The sequence below is a fragment of the Schistocerca serialis genome, chromosome 2 (genome assembly GCF_023864345.2).
Source record: "Schistocerca serialis cubense isolate TAMUIC-IGC-003099 chromosome 2, iqSchSeri2.2, whole genome shotgun sequence".
Classification (NCBI taxonomy): Eukaryota; Metazoa; Arthropoda; class Insecta; order Orthoptera; family Acrididae; genus Schistocerca; species Schistocerca serialis.
Window position 1 is genome coordinate 909,197,436 of NC_064639.1, and position 21,047 is coordinate 909,218,482.

General features: G+C 41.9%; 1 protein-coding gene across 1 annotated transcript in view; it reads left to right on the forward strand.

Moving 5' to 3' along the window:
- Positions 1 to 21,047, forward strand: part of LOC126456508 (uncharacterized) — a 159,070-nt gene that overhangs the window by 131,128 nt on the left and 6,895 nt on the right. Inside the window, exons 8-9 of the mRNA XM_050092258.1 lie at positions 8,840 to 9,025; positions 15,916 to 16,155. Of these exons, the coding sequence (XP_049948215.1) occupies positions 8,840 to 9,025; positions 15,916 to 16,155 (426 nt within the window). The remainder of the gene's footprint in view (positions 1 to 8,839; positions 9,026 to 15,915; positions 16,156 to 21,047) is intronic.

Below are 21,047 nucleotides of genomic sequence, written 5' to 3' on the forward strand. Positions count from 1 at the left end.
GACTCAGCGGCAACAGTAACTGTTAGATGACAAATCATGTAGCACCGTCGCGTCTCATCATCGTTTCAGTGTCTGCTGCCCGCCTGACTCATAAAGATAAACAAACAACGGTCGACTTCATGAAACTGTGAACATAATCATGAATAAAAAGTGAGGAACAGGGAAGCACATACATTAAAACAAACAAATTCATTGTAAATTGCAGGTTCCATAGAAATTTTTAGAGTAGCGTAGACTCTGCTTTATAGTGAAAGATGCGTGAACTAAATAACCCTTATATCTACACTTACATCTACATAACTACTCTGCAATTCATACTTAAGTGACTAGCAGAGGCTCCATCGAACCATCTTCAAGCTATTTCTTCACCGTTCCATTCTCAAACTGCACGCGAGAAAAATGAACACTTCAGTCTTTCTATACAAGCTCTGGTTTCTCTTATTTTATTATATTGGTAATACCTCCGTTCGTAGGTGGGTGTCAACAATATCTTTTCACACTGTGAGTAGAAAGTTGGTGATTGAAATTTCATGAGAAGATCTCGCTGCAACGAAAAATGCCTATGTTTTAATGATTGCCACCTCAATTCGCGTATCATGTCCGTGGCATCTCTGCCCTGTTTCGCGATAATACAAAGTGAACTGCCCTTCTCCGAACTTTTTCTATATCCTCCGTCAATCATATCTTGCAAGGATCCCCTACCGCATAGCATTACTCTAGCAGAACACGGGCAAGTGAAGTGTAGTGTAGGCAGTCTCTTTAGTGGATTTGTTGCATTTTCTAAATGTTCTGCCAGTAAAACCCAGCCTTTGGTTCGCTTTCCCCACAACATTATCTAAATGACCGTCCCAACTTAAGTTGCTCGCAGTTGTAATTCCTCGGAATTCTGTTGAATTGCCAACCTGTAGATTTGTCTGATCTACCGCGTAACTGAAATTTGACGGATTATGTTTAGTAGCATTAGTTAGGGTGAATTGCCACTTTTCGCACCATATAAGTATCTTGTCTACATAATTTTGTAGTTGTTAATGATATCCTGACGACCCCACTGGACGGTAAATGACAAGATAAGCTGCAAACAAGCTGAGAGGACGCTCAAATTGTCTCCTAAATAGTTTATATAGATCAGGAGCAGCAGAGGGCCTATAAGACTTCGATAGGGAATTCCAGATACTAATTCTGTTTTACTCGTTGACCTTCCCTCAATAACCACGACCTTTGACCTTCCTGGCAGGAAATCACGACTCCAGTCACACATCTGAGACGATGCCAAATAGATAAGCAATTTGATTACACGCCACTTGTGAGGAACGGTATCAAAAGCCTTTTGCAGATCTAGAAAAATGTTATCGATTGGTGAGATCCCTGTCCATAGCATTCCTTACTTCGTGAGAATCAGAGCTGGTTGTCTTTCATAAGGACGATATTTTCTGAATCTGTGCTGACTGTTTGTCAACAGATAGTTTTCTTCGAGGTAATACGTAATATTCGACCGTAATATTGTTCCAGAATCTTACTGTAGGTCGACGTTAGTGAAGTGGATCTGTAATTAATCGGATTACTCCTATTTTCTTTCCTGAGTATTGGTGTGACCCGTGCAACCTTCCCGTCGGTAGGATCTTCCATTGAGCGAGCGATTGTATATGATTCTTAAATGCGGAACTGTTATATCAGCACAGTCTGAAAGGAATCTAATAGGTGTACAGTCTGGACCCGAGGACTCGCCTTTTTTAAATGATTTATGCTGCTTTGATGCACCGAAGGTGTCTAAGTTATGCGTGTTGGCAGCAGTACTTGATTCGCAATCGGGAATATTCCCTTCGTCTTGTTTGGTGAAGGAGTTTTGGAGAACTGTGTTTAATAACTTCGCTTTGGTGGAAATGTCTTCGGTAACTTCCACATCGCTATCTCACACAGTGAAAATATTGATTGTGGCTTGTCTCTGGTGTACTTTATGTATGCCCAATATCTCTTTGTACTGTCTGCCAAATTTCGAGACAGTGTTTCGTTGTGGAAGCGATTAACAGCATCTCGCATTGAAGGTCGTGCCAAGTTTTGCGTTGTTTTAACCAGCAGTTAAATATCCTTTCTTCAGAGGTTCCTTGTCCAGCATGAGTAGAGCCTAGAAGAAGGAAATACGTGCTTCAGCTTTGTGTATGCCGGTGAGATGTGCCTGCAGTGGGTACCAAAAGCTGGATTTGGGTCGAAGGTTACGCATGGTTTCTGTACACCAGGAAGTTTAAAATTAACTTTTAAGTAGGAAGATACGACGTTTCGCTATGAAATCTTTGTACGATAGTAAACACTGTCGATCAATGTGTTACGTAGAAACTTCTTACTTGCCTCGAAATTTTGCTAACGTAAGTCTTTTGCATTTCACTGTCCTATTAAGATGCTACATCCAAATAAAATAAAATAAAATAAAACTGCCCTTTTACGGTAATTAAATTGATTTTTATGTATATAAAAATGTATAACAATTTATCAGGATACATAGCAAGCGCTGCAGCATGATACACCTTTTCCGACGTTCTTTCTGATACAATTAAAGGAACATAATGCAGTTTACACGGTGAACACAATCACCACTGACAAAATTCCGTAGGTTGTTGAGGGATGTTTTCAGAGCGTTTTAGTACCAGGGATCCATCGCTATGGGAATGTACCACCATAGCGTCGTCCTGGCGCCCTTCCACTCCATTCAGTGAACCCATACATGAGGTGCATACTGGCCAACATTTCATCGATAGATCTACTTATATTGCTGTGCATGACTGTTAACGTACACCCAAAACTGCCAATAAAACTGCAGGTTGCCATCAGTGGTATTATTAGTGGATTTATGGCTATCTGACTCTGGTTCTGTTTTTCGCGACAACACTGAGGTATCCTTGGCATGAAAAGTTAAGTTAATTGATCCTTCCCTATATACCTATTCCTTATGTAATGTTTTCGGGATGAGTATAGGGACTAATCCTAGTTAAATAAGAGAAGGAGGATTCAGTTAATAAACGTTTAATTATAAAATACAAAGGAAATTTCAAGAAACACAACACGGATATCTAACAAATATACAGTTATAAATCCTCCTATTTACCCTATCCAAGACTAGCACAACTCCTAGCTGTCTGAACGTGTCCCCTGTTATGTTCGTCATGAACACTGCAAAGGTTGTTACTGTTAAGTCTCTTTTAGTTCCAGTCACCACCTATGCTGGCGCAGACAACGAAAAGCTCAGAGAGACGAACTAGTGGAACTGTATACATTTCACTTTACTGTGCCCCATATTACTCGATGCGCAAAAATCAGCCAAGTGATCAGCAATGCGTGGATCTTCCTCGTCGTGGAAGATCGCCGGCGCCTTGGAGATGCGGCGTGGCGTCCAGAAAATAAATACGGCTACACAATGGACGTTTAATTGCTTCCGAAAATTCCTACCGTTGGAGGTAATTAGTTATAGCAATCGTTTACGAGACTCTCCAAACTGCTTGCCTGCACTGACCAGGAACAGAAGTGTGTCTCCAGGGCACGAGCGCAAATGAGCGCTTCTCAGTACCAACTGCGCCACAATGAAGTAACAACCTGTTCCTCTCTCTACAGAGAAACAAGTTGCTCGCACTTGAAGTAGTGTAATCAGCACTTTACTATGTGAGACAGAGACTAGCCACTGGACACGGTGGCAGCAAACGCCTCAGAGCAGCCTTGTTCTATGGCTGTCCTGCTCGCCTCCTGTCGCTAGACTTGGTTGCACGCTCGCCACCACCCTCCGTTACTTCACTGTCCGTTTTGGATAGAGCCAATCATGGCTCTCCATTCGAAACGATTTTCTCCCATCCCTGTAGGATTCGAAACCGCTCGCCAGCCTACATAGCGCTCCCAGAACCTTCGAGATGTTTCTCGAAAGGTTCAAGCAAATGCATGATCAAACCTCCGACCAATGGCAACGTTTCACAGCCACACTTTGGCGCGAAACGGCAAACGGCTACACTGTCACCGAACACCTGGCCCTGGTCCAACTTCGCTGGGGCGACTTTCACGGTCAGCCTCCACGGGGGCCCACCGCCCCTAGGAACACTCCCTGCCTCTTTGTTACTACAGCCAGTGAAAAATTTAATTTTCCGAGCGCATGCAATATTTTTGTGTTAGGTAGAAGCTTATCAACTCTTTCCGTTAACAAAGTGACAACTCTCCTAACCATCGATCTCTCTTCATATAAAATATCTGTAATAATTAACATAATTGCTGACTTTTAATTGATGATTCTAACTTGTAAGGCGACCAAATTACCGGCGTCTTACAAAACAAATCCGAGAGAACAAGACAGTACTGAATGCAGGCTTGAGGGCGAAAAGCAAAGTAGCGTTAGTGTTGCCAACATAAGTTTAGTGAGTGAATGGGAAAAGTTTCTTTCCAAATAAGACACACAGTGCATCCATCGATATCTGCACTGTTGTGCAGACATTTTATGATAAATGTAGACATACAGATAAATGGTGGTAACAGATAAAATAAAATGCAATTTTGTAACAAGGATCCGGAGACCGTGGATATCTCATACTACAATACACGGAAAATATTCTTGAACAAGCTTCAACGCTGAGGTGCTATTCCGACATTGTTGGGGAGCCTCTGTAATGCTGTTCGAGGGCTGAGGCATGGATGGGAAGTTGGATTGCGAGGGAGGCATGGCACGGTAGCCCATAGAGTTGTGCAAAGACACTTTGCCAGGGTGGCTTAGTTTATTTATTTATTTATACGTCTAGTTCCGTAGGACCAAATTGAGGAGCATATCTCCAAGGTTATGGAACGTGTCAGTAGATTAAATTACCGCATAAAAGTAATAACAGATAAAACAAAATCTTTATGAACCCAAAAAAAGTCAAGCCATACGTTTAAGTAAACGCAGTCAACACTATAAGATAGGAATCAGCTTAATTTTGCAAGGAACACCTAGTCAGAATAAAAGGAGTGACCCATGAACAAACTCTTCAGTTTCGATTTGATAGCGCGTGGCTTATTGCTAAGATTTTTGAATTCTTGTGGCAGCTTATTGAAAACGGATGCAGCGGTATACTGCACACTTTTCTGCACAAGAGTTAAGGAAAACTGATCCAAATGCAGACTGGATTCTGCCGAGTATCAACTGAGTGAAAGTTGTTAATTCTTTGGAATAAGCTGATATTGTTAACAAGAAACGACAGTAAAGAATATATATATTGAGAGGCCAGTGTCAGAATACCCAGACTAGAGAAAAGGGTTCGACAAGAGGTTCGCGAACTTACACCACTTATTACGCGAACCGCCCGTTTCTGAGCCAAAAATATCCTTTTAGAATGGGAAGAGTTGCCCTAAAATATAATATCATACGACATAAGTGAATGAAAATGAGCAAAGTATACTAATTTTCGTGTCGAGCGATCACTTACTTCAGATACCGTTCGAATAGTGAAAATGGCAGCATTTAGCCTTTGAACAAGATCCTGAACATGGAATTTCCACGACAATTTACTATCTATCTGAACATCTAGAAATCTGAACTGTTCAGTTTCATTAATCATATGCCCATTATGTGAAATTAAAACGTCGGGTTTTGTTGAATCGAATGCCGGACATTTGCCACGCCGGACATTTGCCACACTTGCCCCTTCGCCAGGTAGCTTGAGTGAGTTCAAATGGCTCTGAGCACTATGGGACTTAACTGCTACGGTCATCAGTCCCCTAGAACTTAGAACTACTTAAACCTAACTAACCTAAGGACAGCACACAACACCCAGCCATCACGAGGCAGAGAAAATCCCTGACCCCGCCGGGAATCGAACCTGGGAACCCGGGCGTGGGAAGCGAGAACGCTACCGCACGACCACGAGATGCGGGCGGGTAGGTAGCTTGAGTAGCGATCCGTCAGGTAAGGGACGCCCTTCCTCGTACTTGTTCTGTCCGCTTTCAAACCGCCGTCTCCACATCTTACTCGATACAACCAGTATGTAAGGGACCTTCTTCTTCGACATCTTGGTGAAATACAGAACTTCTCTCCCAAAATCGAAATATTTATAACTTTTGGGAAACGAAAGCAAAATCGACGATTATGTCAATTTGTAATTAGTTCTGCCAAGTATAAAAATAGATCCCTCTGTCTGTACGGTAGCTTCCTTTCACACTTACTGATTGCAATATAAACAGTCCATCGGTAGTGGAGCAACAAGAATGGAACGATGTAAAGAGAATGCGAATGTACTCTAATCATTTCTTTTTGATCACTGCATTTGTGCCTACTTTAATTACTACAACTGCATGCTCAAAAGACATTAAGGAAAGAAGAAATGGGAATGCGAATGTTTGAAAAAAAGAACGACGTAGTCCATATTAATTTACTCTCTAAAATCCGATATCCCTTGCGGCGAAACATTAGTTAATAAAGTGTAGCGGGACAATGTTCAAAACATGACTGAAAATACGTTCACTAAATAGAGGTAAGAACATGTATGATTGACATGTCATCTAAAGTCGACGTACAATTTTAAAATGTTAGAAATAAGGAAATGAAGTAATACAGAATGCTATACTTGTAACGTACGTTGTTGCTCTACATTGTATAGCTCTGGTATTTACAGGGTCACATAGAAAGCATCCTAGGTTTTGGAGGGAAAAGCCGTAATTGTAATGATCTGCACTACAACAGGAACAAGAAGCACAACTTAAGGAAAAATTATGTAATGTGTGTTTCAGCTCACAAGCGACATTGAAGCAGATAGTTCCTGTGACTTAGTATGGGCAGAGGTAATATTCGACAACCGGAATAAATTAATAACTGGCTCCTTTTACGGACCCCGGTCTCAGATGAAACAGTTTCTGAACAGTTCAAAGAAAACTTGAGTCTCATCACAAATAGGTACGCTACTCATACAATTATAGTTGGCAGTGAGTTTGATCTACCTTCAATGTTGACAAAAATACATTTTTAGACCCTATTGTAGATAGAAAACAACTTCCGTAATTGTTCTAAATGCTTTTTTTAAAATTATTTAGAACAGTTAGTTCACGAGGCCATTCAAATTGTAAATGGTTACTTGACCTCTTAGCCACAAATAATCCTGAGCATCACGACGAATATAGGGATTCGTGAACACACAGTCGAGCGAGGCTCAATTCCGTAACAAAGAAATTCACCAAAACTAAACGCGAAATATATCTACTTATAAAAGCAGCTAAAAATTCGGTTGATGTCTTTCTAAGAGACAGTCTCCAATCCTTCCAAACTATGTAAGTGACGACCATATGTGGCTTAAGTTCAAAGAAATAGTATCAACAGCACTCTAGAGATTCATACCAAATAAATTAATAAGAGACGCAACTGATCCCCCATGGTACACAAAGCAGAAAGCAGAAAGCTGCTGCAGGAGCACCGAAAAAGGCACGTATAATTTAGACGAACGCAAAATCTCCAAGACTGACGAAGTTTTACTGAGGCTCGAAATTTGGTGCGGATTTCAGTGCGAGATGCATTTAATACTTTTCACAACGAAAGTCTCTCTAGAAATGTGGCAGAAAATCCAAAGAGATTCTGGTCCTATGTTAAGTAAACCAGCGGAAAGGCTCAGTAAGTACCTTTATGCACGACAGCGATGAGGAGGAGGAGGGGGAGACAAGGGACCCAACCCTTCGGAGCAGGTAAAATCGTGGCAAATGTTCGGCGTGGCAAATGTCCGCACACCGTTGAATCGTGTGTCAGAAACTGTATAAACTGAGTCTTAATGCGATTTAGCGTTAGTTCATTTTCTATAACCCATGAACTAGCATCAGGAACTGCTCAATTTCAAACAGATAGTGTTGCACACACCACCCTTTACTACCAATACTACCAAGCTAGTGTCATCAGCAGAATGTCCGCCCCGATAGCTGAATAGTAGCCGGCACGGTAGCTCAGCGTGTTGGGTCAGAGGATTAGCTGCCCTCTGTAATAAAAAAACTGAGTTAATGGATCTACAACGAACTGAAACGGGTGTCTTGCGACGTCCGCCCCGAGCAGATACAACGAACGAAAACGAGCAAAATGAGATTTAAAAAAATGGTCATCGTGACCGATTGCTGTCCTAAGAGGCTCGGGTTCGATTCCCGGCTGGGTCGGGGATTTTCTCCGCTCAGGGACTGGCTGTTTTGTTGTATTCATCAGCATTTCCTCCCCATCCGGCGCGCAGGTCGCCCAATGTGGCGTCGAATGTAATAAGACCTTCACCAAGGCGGCCGGACCTGCCCCGTACGGGGCCTCCCGCCAATGACGTCAAACGCTAATTTCCATTTCATCAGCAAACATAAATATTTTAGAATTAGTTATAATACTAGAGGACATATCATTTATACAAATAAGGAACAGGAGAGGCCCCAACACTGATCCCTGCCCTCCCTCCCCCGCCCGCATTTGATCGTGCCCTATTCAGACCCCACATCACAGCCATTCTCAGTACTATGAATAATGACTTTTCGTTGTCTGTTGAACCAACTGAGGTGAACCAGTTGTGAGCTACTCCCTGTATTCCACAATGGTCCAATGGTATTCCGTACTGGTTAGCGCCTCTGCCTAGCGAACAGAAGGCCCGTTTCGAATTCTCGCCTTGGTACAAATTTTCATTCATTGCTAAAGTCTGCATATATAAAGTACATTATAAATGTCTGAGACTTTGGAAGGTCTCTGGAACAATACAGTTTCATTTAACATACGAAATTCGTTTGGTGGAATACAGGTTCACCTTGTATTTGTTCTCTGTTTAGTTCTTACTTACCTGAAAAGCTGGAACACTACATATAAAATTATTTAAAATAAGTCTAAATAAATATTTTGCAGGAATCTCTTTCTCAAATTTCTGACCCCGAAACGAATCAAGATGGAGGTGAGGAAGAGGAGGGGGTGCCTTATATATCTTACAATGCTCCGGAGGCGGTCCAGAAGGAGCTGATGCAGCAGGCCGTGGTGGACACGCCGGAGCTGCCGGGAACTACTCTGCGGGTCACAACGCACAGTAAAATGGAGGTGAGCAGTCTCAACTTTTCGTCATGCTTTAATTTTCACTCTGCTCCCGATTTTCAATACTGAACAACAATTAGTGAAATCATTTCATTTTGCATGTTGGGCAATGTATACGAGACACACTAAGCTGAGACTGAGCACTTAGTGTTTTCGCTGCTGCTACCATCTCATCATGATCACTACTGCCACTCTCTGTATTAAAATTTCACAGTTTCATTTACATCAAGAACGAGTTTTCGAATTTATGGTCTGCTCAGTTTCTCCCACAAACCGTTTACAATAAATAAGCACGAGTAATTTCTCAGTTACAGCAACTTTCCATGTCAATTATATCTCATCCGCTCTTTGATATTGTCTTGTGGTTCTTTTTGTTGTTGTGGTCTTCATTCGTAAGAATGGTTTGATGCAGCTCTCCACGCTACCCTATCCTGTGGAAGCCGCTTCATCTCTGAATAACTACTGCAACCTATATCCTTCTGAATCTGCGTATTGTATTCATCTCTTGGTCTCCCTCTACGATTTTTTACCTCCAACACTTCCCTCCAATACTAAATTGATGATCACTTCATGTTTCAGAATGTGTCCTACCAACCGATCCCTTCTTTTAGGTAAGTTATGCCACAAATTTCTTTTCTCCACAATTCTGTTCAGTACCTCCCCACGATCTACCCATCTAATCTTCGTCTAGAGCACCACATTCCAAAGCGTCTATTCTTTTCTTCTCTGAACTGGTGATCCATGTTTTAGCTCAGTACAAGACCAAACTGCAGATACAGACCTTCAGAAAAGCCCTCCTAACATTTAGATTTGAATTCGATGTTAACACATTTATCTTCTTCAGAATCGCTTCTCTTCTTATTACCTGTCATTATTTTAACCAGGGCAAAAACGATCCTGCGGAAGCACGAAAAAGGAAAATACGTTCTTCTTTATAAGACACTGACAGAAAATTGGGGAACCACCTGCCTCAATACTCATACCGCTTTCCTCACCAAAAATTTTGGAATGCGAACGTATTCGCCCTCTTTTAACATAGCGCATTCTAGATGGTTTCACCCAGTTGCTCTTTGTAGTTAACCCTTCATACTCAGCATCTCCCTCTCACTGCCGCTGTCTATATGTATCTCTCTCCCTCTGTCTCCTTTTTCTCCCATTGATTTACAGTATTCCCAACCGCCACTGTCTCCTCTCTCATTTACACTGTCTCCTTTCGTCTTTCTTTCCCACTTCCACTGACTCCACCACACCTCGTCACCTCAAAAATTCTGGGCGTCCAACTTATTTGTTCCCCTATGCCCACTTGTTTAAAATTATAATCCAAAATGTGTCCCCTCCCAGTTTTCCAGCCTGTGAGCGTACAGGATCGCCAAGCCTATGTATGGTCTCCACTCACCTGCATTTTTCATTTCCACTATCTCCTCTCTCTTATGCTTCCACTGCTGCTGTTAACACGTTCAGCATCTGTCTTCTTTGGAAACGGAATCACGTAGTTGATCTTGAAGTCTGAGGGCATTTCGCCTGTCTCATATCTTGCATAACGGGTGGTATGGATTTGTTACGCCTGGGTCTCCCAAGGAGCTCAGCAATTCTTACAAATTTCGTCGAGTCCTGGTGCGCTGTACGGGATGAACCAAAAGTCTGTTAACATCTGAAAATTCAGTACTTCACGGAATAATATAGGTAGAGAGGTAAAAACGCTTGAAATGTCATGGGCTTTTATTGAAACCAAACAAAGTGCACAAAATGACCAACAGACGGTGTCTCATATGATACAAAAGCTATAATAAATTTAACAGCTGATTTTTAGTAAAGGAGACGTTCTTTATAACAAATGCTCTACATATAGGTCGCTGTTAATCAACAATTCCTGTAGTCGAGGGACAATGTAGTCAACAGCAGTGTACAGCTTATCAGTAGGTACGGTAAGAAATTGCCATTGTCCCTGATGAAGTCGGATCATCACGGCAGACTGCAAATATCAGGTAACCCACAACCAATATTCACAGGGTTTGAGGTATGGGGACCTGGGAAGTCAAATATAACGGAAGTAGCGGCTCAGTTTGCGATCTTCACCAACCGAAGTGCACAAGAGATCTTTCACACGTGCAGCAATATGGGGTGGGACCCCATTCTGTATAAAAGTCGTACCTTCCAGCAGGTGTTTATCACCCTGGCTAGGCATGCTGCGATCCTGCAACATATGAGCGTACCTCACACCCGTCACGCTGTTAGTTTGAAAAGCAGCACTCCGCATTTCCTCAAAGAAAAAGGGTCCGATCACAACTGATATGGTAAATTCACAAGACACCGTGACTTTCTCGTCATGCAGTGGGGTTTCCATGACAGTTCTAGGATTTTCGGTAGTCCAAATTCTGTAGTTGTAGGTGTTGACAGACCCCGAATGGGGGCTTCGTCGGTCCACAACATGTTGTACAGCCAATCGTCATCTTCCCCCTTTTTTTGAAGTGCCACCACCGCAAATGCCCTCCGCGAGACAAAATCGGTGGCTAATAGTTCATTACAACCAATTTTATACACGAGTGTCATATAGAGTCACTGACGTGTTGCTGTTTAGCGCCATCTGTTGGCCAGTTATGGAACCCGTTTTTGGTTCGTATAAAACCTTATGTCATTTCAGACGTGTGTGAATTTTTACCTATCTACCTGCATTATTTCCGCGAATTAGAGCATTTTCGAGTGTTGATGGACTTTTGTGTCACCCTGTATTTGCTTAAGTGTCTCTTCTTTCCTTGTCAAAATCTTCTCGCAGTTTCATGTCTCCCACTTCGTCTTCAGATACTCTCTCTTCCCTTCCTACTGTCAACAGTTTTTCCTGACTAGCCCTTCTATCTATTCCTTCAATTTTTCAACAAATGTTTGTGTTTACTTTTGTTCGCTTCATATGCTGCATTTCTACTTTTCTCCGTCCATCAATTAAATAAGATATATCACGTATCATCCAAGGATTTCTAGTGGGCGTTTTGCTATTTGATCCTCTGCTATCTTCACTGTTTCATCTCTTGGAGCCAACCATTCGGTATGTAATGTGTCCATTTCCCCTGTTTCGTACAGTCGTTGGCTTTCATCTTGCGCGCACCTTTGTAATGCCGTATTCTTTTAGCCGTATTTAAGGGTCAAAACTTGGACTATTAATTCTGTGTTAACTGTGATATATATACTGTCTGTGTAATCTTATATTATTTTATTGTCATTGTTAGTTTTGTTATTTGAATCAGTACTAAGCGTCATATATGGATGTCATAATTTGTGAATTATGCCGGGTTATGTGTGAGAATGTCCACGTGACAATAATCATACCACGTGAAATAAATTCATAAACGAAGGGCGCTGAATAAGTAACGCAACACATTTTTTTCTTGAAAGCAGGTTGGTTTTATTTAGGATTCCAGTAGACCATATTATTCTTCACTCTTTTGGCTACAAAATCCAGATTTTTCAACATAATTTGCGTTGACTGCGACCGCTTTTCGCCTCATTACTGGGAGGGTCTTTTTGCCCACATGGATTTTACTCTACTGGTCGACGTCGGAGCTGATGTCTTACTGCATCCATAAACACCCCATCATCCACACATACTGCTTCCCACAGAGTGCATCTTTCATTGGGCCAATCAGATGGAAGTCGGAAGGTGAGGGATGCAGGCTGTAGGGTGGATGAAGAAGAACAGTCCAGTGAAGTTTCATTATCCCCTGTCGGATGCGCGGGCGTATGTGAGGCCTTGGGTTGTCATGGAGAAGGAGAAGTTTGTTTGTATTTTGTGACGGCGAACTCGCTGAAGTCGTTTCTGCAATTTTCTGAGGGTACCACAAAACAGCTTCAGAGTTGATCATTGACCGTGAGGGAAGACATCAAACGGAAAAACCTTTTCAGAATCCCAGAAGACCGTCGCCATGACTTCGCCTCTGAGGGAGCCGCTTTGAACTTTTTCTTCAGAGGATAGGTGGTGTGGCGCCACTCCATTGATTGCCATTTTATTTCTGGTTCAAAGCGATGAACCCAAGTTTCATCACCTGTGACGATGCTCGAGAAAAAGTTATCACGGCCAGGATCGTAACGCGCACGCAATTCCGCAAAAGTGGTCCTTTGTTTCTCTTTATGGTCTTCTGCTGGCGACGATGAACCTAGCAGGTACACACGTTTGATTATCCCAACTGGTGGACGAGAATATCACCATTACCAACAGAGACGTCCACTTGAGCAGCAAGGTGCTTAATTGTGATCCCTCGATCATCTCGAATGAGAGTGTCCTCACGTTCCAACATTGCAGGACTCAACAGCTGTGTGTGGCCGACCGGCACGCAAGAGGTCGGACAGGTTTGCGCGATCTTCTAGCAATGATGAAAGATGCCTAGCCCAATGACTCACCGCGTTTTTGTTCACTGCCAGGTCTCTGTAGATATTCTGCATGCGCCTAAAGTGCGCGTCATTTACGACGGCCGCCGAGTTTAGGTTCGTTCTGCGCATCTGACGTCACAAAACACAGTGAGCCAATGAACAGAGAACGACGTTGCCAGAGCTCGACTGCAGTGCAGAGCATGGACGAGTGTCTTCAGCTTTAGAAACGTTCAGTCATAAATAAAGTAACTGAACAAAAGCAATGTCTTGATAGCAGACTTTATATAAAAGAAAGTTTGGAAAAAGCATTCTTTATACCAACTGATTCATATTCTATTACTTAATTAAACCAAACAAGCAATAAGCCTCCTAATTCAGGCGATAGCAAGGAAATTCTCTCTCACTAACCGCTTTTTCGAAATAAAGAACAGCGGTAATTGTTTATTTCTTATTGTACTTCGACGAAACATGAGTAATTCATAGTCATACCAACAGTGTTTGTCGGTATTTAGCGTGATTCTTTAAAGTACTCCAGGAATGCTACTAAACGACGAGCTGCGTTAGCGAACTGGGTAAAAAGCCTGCACGGTAACTCAGCGCATTCGGTCAGAGGTTTAGCTACCCTCTGTAATAAAAAAAAAAAACTGAGTCAATGGACCAACGACGAACTGAAACAGGTGTCTTGCGACGTCCGCACCGAGCAGATACAACGAACGAAAACGAGCAAAATGAGAATACAAAAAAAAAGGCTCCGAGTTCAAATCTTCTTCAATGCTTAATATTTTCTTTATTTAAGATCAATATCGAAGTGTCTTACTTCATGAATTTTATTCGTTTGAATGCAATTTTTTGAAATTTCTAGTGGCAACTAAAATCGACGATACGGAAAGTATACTCTGTGGACTTTTACCTCTGCAAACTCTTCAAAATTTCGTGCAATGGTTTACTACATTTAATGCTGCACAATAACTGCGTTGAACGTCGAAACAAAATTAAGTCATTTATGGGGGGAAGGTATCAGTCAAGAAGATGTGTAAAAATCAAATTTTTGGGGCAAATAGTTTTTGTGAAATCGAATGATAAGTGTGTCAAAGCAGTCGGAACACCATGTGTCTGCACAGGCGAACAGTGCAGTGATGACAAAATCACGCACAGCGCGGAATGCGTGGAACACGTCTCTGAAGCAGCGAAAGGGTTAATGCGGCCGTGGTGGCTTTACTTCATAAACTGTCCGCTCCCCTCCAAACGTAAGTTTGCGAACTATACTATACTATGGCGCTGCTTCTCTTGGCGCGTGCAACTGGCAACGCAGCAATCTCCCGTGTCTGGGCGGGCATGCGCGAGCCGCCAAGATAAAAGAATTGAACTATAAGAGTACAAGTATTTGCAATGCCCTGATTTTCCGCCAAAAGAAACTCAATGGCAGTTCTCTGTTTGGAACGAACCTCTGTAAAAGACGCCATTTTGAAGACTACGTTTAGCGCCACCACCTATCGGAACTTAATGGAACTATAGAGACTGAAGCGGAAATATCCCACGATGTCCCACAACAAATTTCGCACATTTCTGCAACAGAAACTGACAGAGGAAAAAGAAAGTGTTGCAGTGATTATTGAACGCTCCTCGACCAATTATGTTTATGAAACTTCCAAACCACTGGAAGTCTATTTTAGACGTCCGCAGCCTTATGGAATTCGTAAATTGGGTTCTTTTATAATAATATTATGATCCTGTTTCTATCGATATGATGGTCAACTATGGTCCTGGTACAGGTCATCTCATGCCAGACAAGTAGACATTGCTGTCAACGAAACTGCAGGTTGATCACAGGTTACTTAAGACCTACATCACCTGATAAGCTCTACTGCCTGGCTGGAATAGCGCCACCATGGATACGCAGAACAGTGGCTGCCAACAAGGAGAGACTGAAAGTGGAACAGGATAGTGCCCATCCACTGCACGGACATAATCCACCACAGCAACGGCTGAGATCGCGAAAGAGCTTCCTGAGAACATCCGAGAAGCTCACCATTTCACCAGAGAAGGCAAGGCTGGAGTTATGGAAGAAATCGACGCCTCACCTGCAGACGCCAGAAGCTGAAGAACTACCACCTGGACACAACAAGAGCTGGCTGGTGTGTAAATCTTTAAACAGATTACGATCAGGAGTTGGACGATCCAGAGACAACCTGAAGAGATGGGGCTTCATAACAGAAGATACGTCCTGTGATTGTGGACAAGAACAAACCACAAGCCACATGCTCCAGTGCCTTTTGTGCCCTACATCCTGCATGAAGATTGATCTCCTGCAAGCCTCTCCAAGCGCCTTGGAGGTTGCAAAGTACTGGGCACGCGTAACATAAATACAATTTGTGTATATACATGTACATATTTATTGATGTGTATTGCTACTGTAAATTTGTATGTTTCTGATTCGAGAATAAATAAATAAATCCTGTTTCTATGACGACACTGACGTTTCTCTGTCGTGTAGGTCTGACATGCTGTCGTGTACGAATGATGGCGATGCTTTGCAGGCGCTGCGGAAGGAGTTGGAGGAATTGGAGGCATTTGATGACGACGAAGACACTTGCATGTACGACGAACAGTCGATGTCGCTAAAGCGACCGATGACGAGGGAGGCGGCGGCCGTCCGCACGTACGTGATGCCCGACCCCGTGCGCGCACGCATCGACGTCGACGCCCTCATCTACCACGTGCCCAGGTCCCCCGAGGCGCCACGCCGCTTCAGCGACAAGGTCTTCTTCAGGTTCAAGGTACTTGCAGCTTATGCCGGCTATGCACGACGTTTGAGCGTGTGAGTGAACCATTACAGATCGCAGGTACGTGCGGCGCCCGCCACGTATAAGATCTGCTTCAGCCCTGCATTTGTCTTAGCTATCACGCTATGAAGCAAACCCTGTTTTGGTACAGATCGAACCTATATGTCTCCACAGATGAATTACCAAAATTTTGAATTTGTGTGAATCTGCTCCATAACAAGGTTGAAAACTGATGGTGACAAAGCATATTATTCTTGGTTTTTGTGTGTAAGAATCGAATCCATGTCCCTATAGAAAATTTATTCTTGTTCTGGAAGTAACATGAAACACTGTACAGAGACTGTTTTGTAATTTAAATCTAAAATTTAAATTTGTATTGCACAGTTTTATCAGTTGCAGTAATTTTTCTGAGATTCCAAATTCTTTCATAGACATCCATAGATACTTTCTGTTAATACTGTCAGATGCTTAAAATTTGTGAAAACCATGTGCAAATCCTGAGCATATTCAAAATTCTTTTCAGGTAGGATTCATAAAATGAAAGTATTGTCCACTGCTGAACTATTTGTTCTATGGCTAAATGGCTCTGAGCACTATGGGACTTAACATCTATGGTCATCAGTCCCCTAGAACTTAGAACTACTTAAACCTAACTAACCTAAGGACAGCACACAACACACAGCCATCACGAGGCAGAGAAAATCCCTGACCCCGCCGGGAATCGAACCCGGGAACCCGGGCATATGTTCTAAAATCGAGTTATATATGACCAGTAATTTCTTCCCGATATGGCTGTGCTCTTGAGAATCCGTACTACGGTGACTCTTGAAATGTGCTGAGTCGTAATGTAGAACACTTCTGCAACTGATGCCCTTCGAAACAACTTTTTGTGGCGGACCTTAAACTTAGTGCGTAGTCTTTTCTGCTTTCTTTTTTTTCTAGTTCACAGCCTTTTCTATACATTACTTGTTTATTTTTGAGATAGACTCACATACAAAAAATTGTTTTTCTTCTTTCCGTTTTGGTCAAAATAGGGACCACGTGATAATTTCTATTCCTTCAAATTTCATCTCACTTTTTACTTTATATATTCTTGCATCTTTTCACTACGTCTCTTTTTACTTTCTTGAGACCAATTCCCACCTGTTTTACTGCTGCTGCCTTCGAACCCTTACAAATTTAACATTTTCCTTCTGAAAATATGTCTTTCTGCTGCTTTTTGTGATTTGACTTTCTGTATTTATAAATCTGCTTTAACTACCGTGGTACAGTTTGTTGTTGCTTTCTTTTCTCAAACATTTAATTAGTTCTGATGTCAGCCAACTATCGTTCAGTACATATCAATGTCCAAAAAATATCGTCTTTTTTTCCTTTTCGTTTCTGTTTTTTCTTCTATATTTTGGCTTAGTTCATAATCTCTGTGTTGCCATCTATCGGCAGGTGGTGTCACTTTGGCATCACACTGGTGTTCTCTTCATGGGATTTAAAACTCTCCCAGAGGCTTGGCCGACCTCATCTTGGACTTCTCACCGCTAGGGAGATCTTTTTATCTAGGTTGCATATTGGTCATTGTCGTTTTAACCATCGCCATTTGTTAAGTGGTGCTCTCGTGCCACTTCGTGCTTATTGTCGTCAATCTTTGACGGTTCGCAATTTCTTGACCTAATGCCCTTCTTTTAACCACTTACGCTCTCATGTATGTTTTTCGTCTGAGTTACTGGTTTTTTTAGCGAAAGACGCGCCGGCTGTCGACTGCGTTTTACTTTTTATCCTAATAATATGACGAAGGACATTTAATATTTGGTTCGGAACCTCTGCTGCCTCTACAGTGTATTTTTTGGACTGTTTTAGACGAATAAGTCCTTGTTCTTAGCTCGCTTTCCTTCCGTCGATTGGGCTTAACTTATAGTCACTTTTAAGTTCTTTCACTTCTTGATTTTCTAAGGTTACAACATGGGCGCTTGTAACCTTAGTTGTTTTTCACCCTAAAACAAAACAAATAAAAAAACAACGACCACCACCAAGACCATGTTGCAGCTCCAGTTTCACGTTTTCTGGTGGCGAGCGTCTTCCAACTTCTTGTATTCTTCTACAGCTCTTTCTCATACGTCCTATCGAAAAGGGCACCACTTTTGCCGACGTTCTTAACAATTTCCATCCATCTTTTCTTTGGCAGTCCAACGTCACTTTTCTCCTTTATAGTCACTTCAAGGAATTTCTTGGCTGATCGAACAGTCCACGGGTGTACTGCCTGTGCATAGTGTCCAACGTGAACAATATTTCGGCGATCAGACACGTCGCCATCCATTAACCAGTGCTTACAAGTGACAGGTTCAAAACGACATTTATAAAAAAAAAGACAGCCGAAAGCAAATTTTAGTGTGCACAATTCATGCAAACAGCCCCTAATTGAAACTGGAGATGCTCAGAAACTGACAGAAAATTTACGTTCATCTCGTTGTTATTCAGGCAGTGCACAAAATCAGTTATCCTTATTGCATCGGAATATCCGAGGACTGGGGAGTATGCGTAATTGAGTTGCTTATATGTTTTGAAGAATTAGAGTTGAGGAAACCATTTGATATAATCTGCCTCTCTGAACATCATGTCACCACTGGTATAGATATGTTAAATGTTACAGGATTTGAGTTGCCTCTTTCTTCCGCAGAGAAAACATGGAGACAGGAGTAGCTGCCACATTTTTCAGAAATTGTTTTAATTTCGAGAATACTAATATTAATAAATTTTGCTCAGAGCAGGAATTAGGAGCATGTGCATGGCCGAGCGTTTCTAGGCGCTACAGTCTGGAACCGTGCGAACGCTACGGTCGCAGGTTCGAATCCTGCCTCGGGCATGGATGTGTGTGATGTCCTTAGGTTAGTTAGGTTAAAGTAGTTGTAAGTTCTAGGGGACTGATGACCTCAGAAGTTAAGTCCCATAGTGTTCAGAGCCATTTGAACCATTTTTTTAATATTTCATAACAAATCCTTTATAAGTATATAAAGAGCACCTTCAGGAAACTTTAACCTCCTTATAAAAAATCTGGACTCTCTGTTGCCCCATCTCACAGTAAAAAAGGACATAGTGGTTGCTGGTGATTTTAATGTGGATTTATTGGAAAGCTTTGTCAGCGAACAATTACTGCAATCAGTAACACTATCATTCAATTAAGTTCCTACTGTGAACTTTGCAACTAGGATATGTAAATGCTCTGAGACTGCTATCGGTAATATCTTTGTAGACAAATCTAGCGGAAAAAGTCATATCAAAAAACCAATAGTAAATGGGCTATCTGATCATAGCATGCAGCATCTTATGTTAAATGCTGAAAGTCGTCAGGATATAAAATCTATTAAATCTGGATACAGGAGGGTACTAAATCAGTAAAAAATTGAGAATTTTAGGAGACCCCTCAAAGTCATAAACTGGATAGATTTTTACAATACTGCTGACTCAAATGGAAAATACAATGCATTCATTAAGAAAGTCACTTACTCACTTGAAAAATTTTTCCCCCTAAAGGTAACTCAAATCAAACACAAGTCTAAAAATAATCCATGGATTACACAAGGAATAAAGGTATCATGTGGGACAAAAAGGAAACAGTATCTACTATCTAGGAACAGCTCTGATGTTAGCATTGTAACGCATTACAAAGAATACTGCAAAATATTGAAGCAGTAATCGTAACGTCTTTATTATGAGAAAAAGATAACTGCACTAGGCAACGAAATGAAAACTACATGGGATGTAGTGAAGACAGAGACAGGTGGGACCAGAGAAACAGAGGAACAGATAGCTCTAAAAATAAGTGAGGCTTTGGTAACAAGTGCATATAATGTTGCAGACCTCTTAAATAAATACTTCGTTAATGTACTGACAGCTCGTGATTATCAGCGTCAGTGAACAGTGTAATGGAATATCTGAGACTAGTGTCTACAAATAACTTCAGTAAAATGGAAATGACACTCACTTCTCCCAAAGAAGTATCATCCATCATAAAATCCTTCAAACAAAGTATTTTAGTGGTTATGATAATATATCAAAACGTCAATCAAAGAGTGTTCATATGAGTTGAGTTCTATCTTAAGTTATTTGTGTAATCAATCCCTTACCAGTGGAACATTTCCAGGCTGGCTAAAATATACTGAAGTTAAACCTCTTTATAAGAAGGGAGACAAAGCAAACTATCGACCAATTTCACTTTTGCTGGGATTTTCAAAAATATTTCAAAAGGTTGTGTTCTAGCATCTGCTTAAGCATCTGAGTGTAAACAACCAAGTCACAGTTTGGTTTTCTTAAGGGTTCTTACATAGAGAAAGCTATTTGCACGTGTAGTGAGAATATACTTAATTCATTAGATAACAAACTAGAGGCTACTGGCATTTTCTGTTACTTGTAAATAGCCACTGGCTGTGCGAATCACAGCATTCTCCAAAGTAAGTTAAAATATTATAATGTTATTGCCCCCCCCCCCCCCCCCCGCCATGAACCATGGACCGTGCCATTGGTGGGAAGGCTTGCGTGCCTCAGTGATACAGATAGCCGTACCATAGGTGCAACCACAACGGAGGGGTATCTGTTGAGAGGCCAGACAAACTTGTGGTTCCTGAAGAGGGGCAGCAGCCTTTTCAGTAGTTGCAGGGGCAACAGTCTGGATGATTGACTGATCTGGCCTTGTAACATTAACCAAAACGGCCTTGCTGTGCTGGTACTGCGAACGGCTGAAAGCAAGGGGAAACTACAGCCGTAATTTTTCCCAAGGGCATGGAGCTTTACTGTATGGTTAAATGATGATGGCTTCCTCTGGGTAAAATATTCCGGAGATAGAATAGTCCCCCATTCGGATCTCCGGGTGGGGGCTACTCAGGAGGCCGTTGTTATCA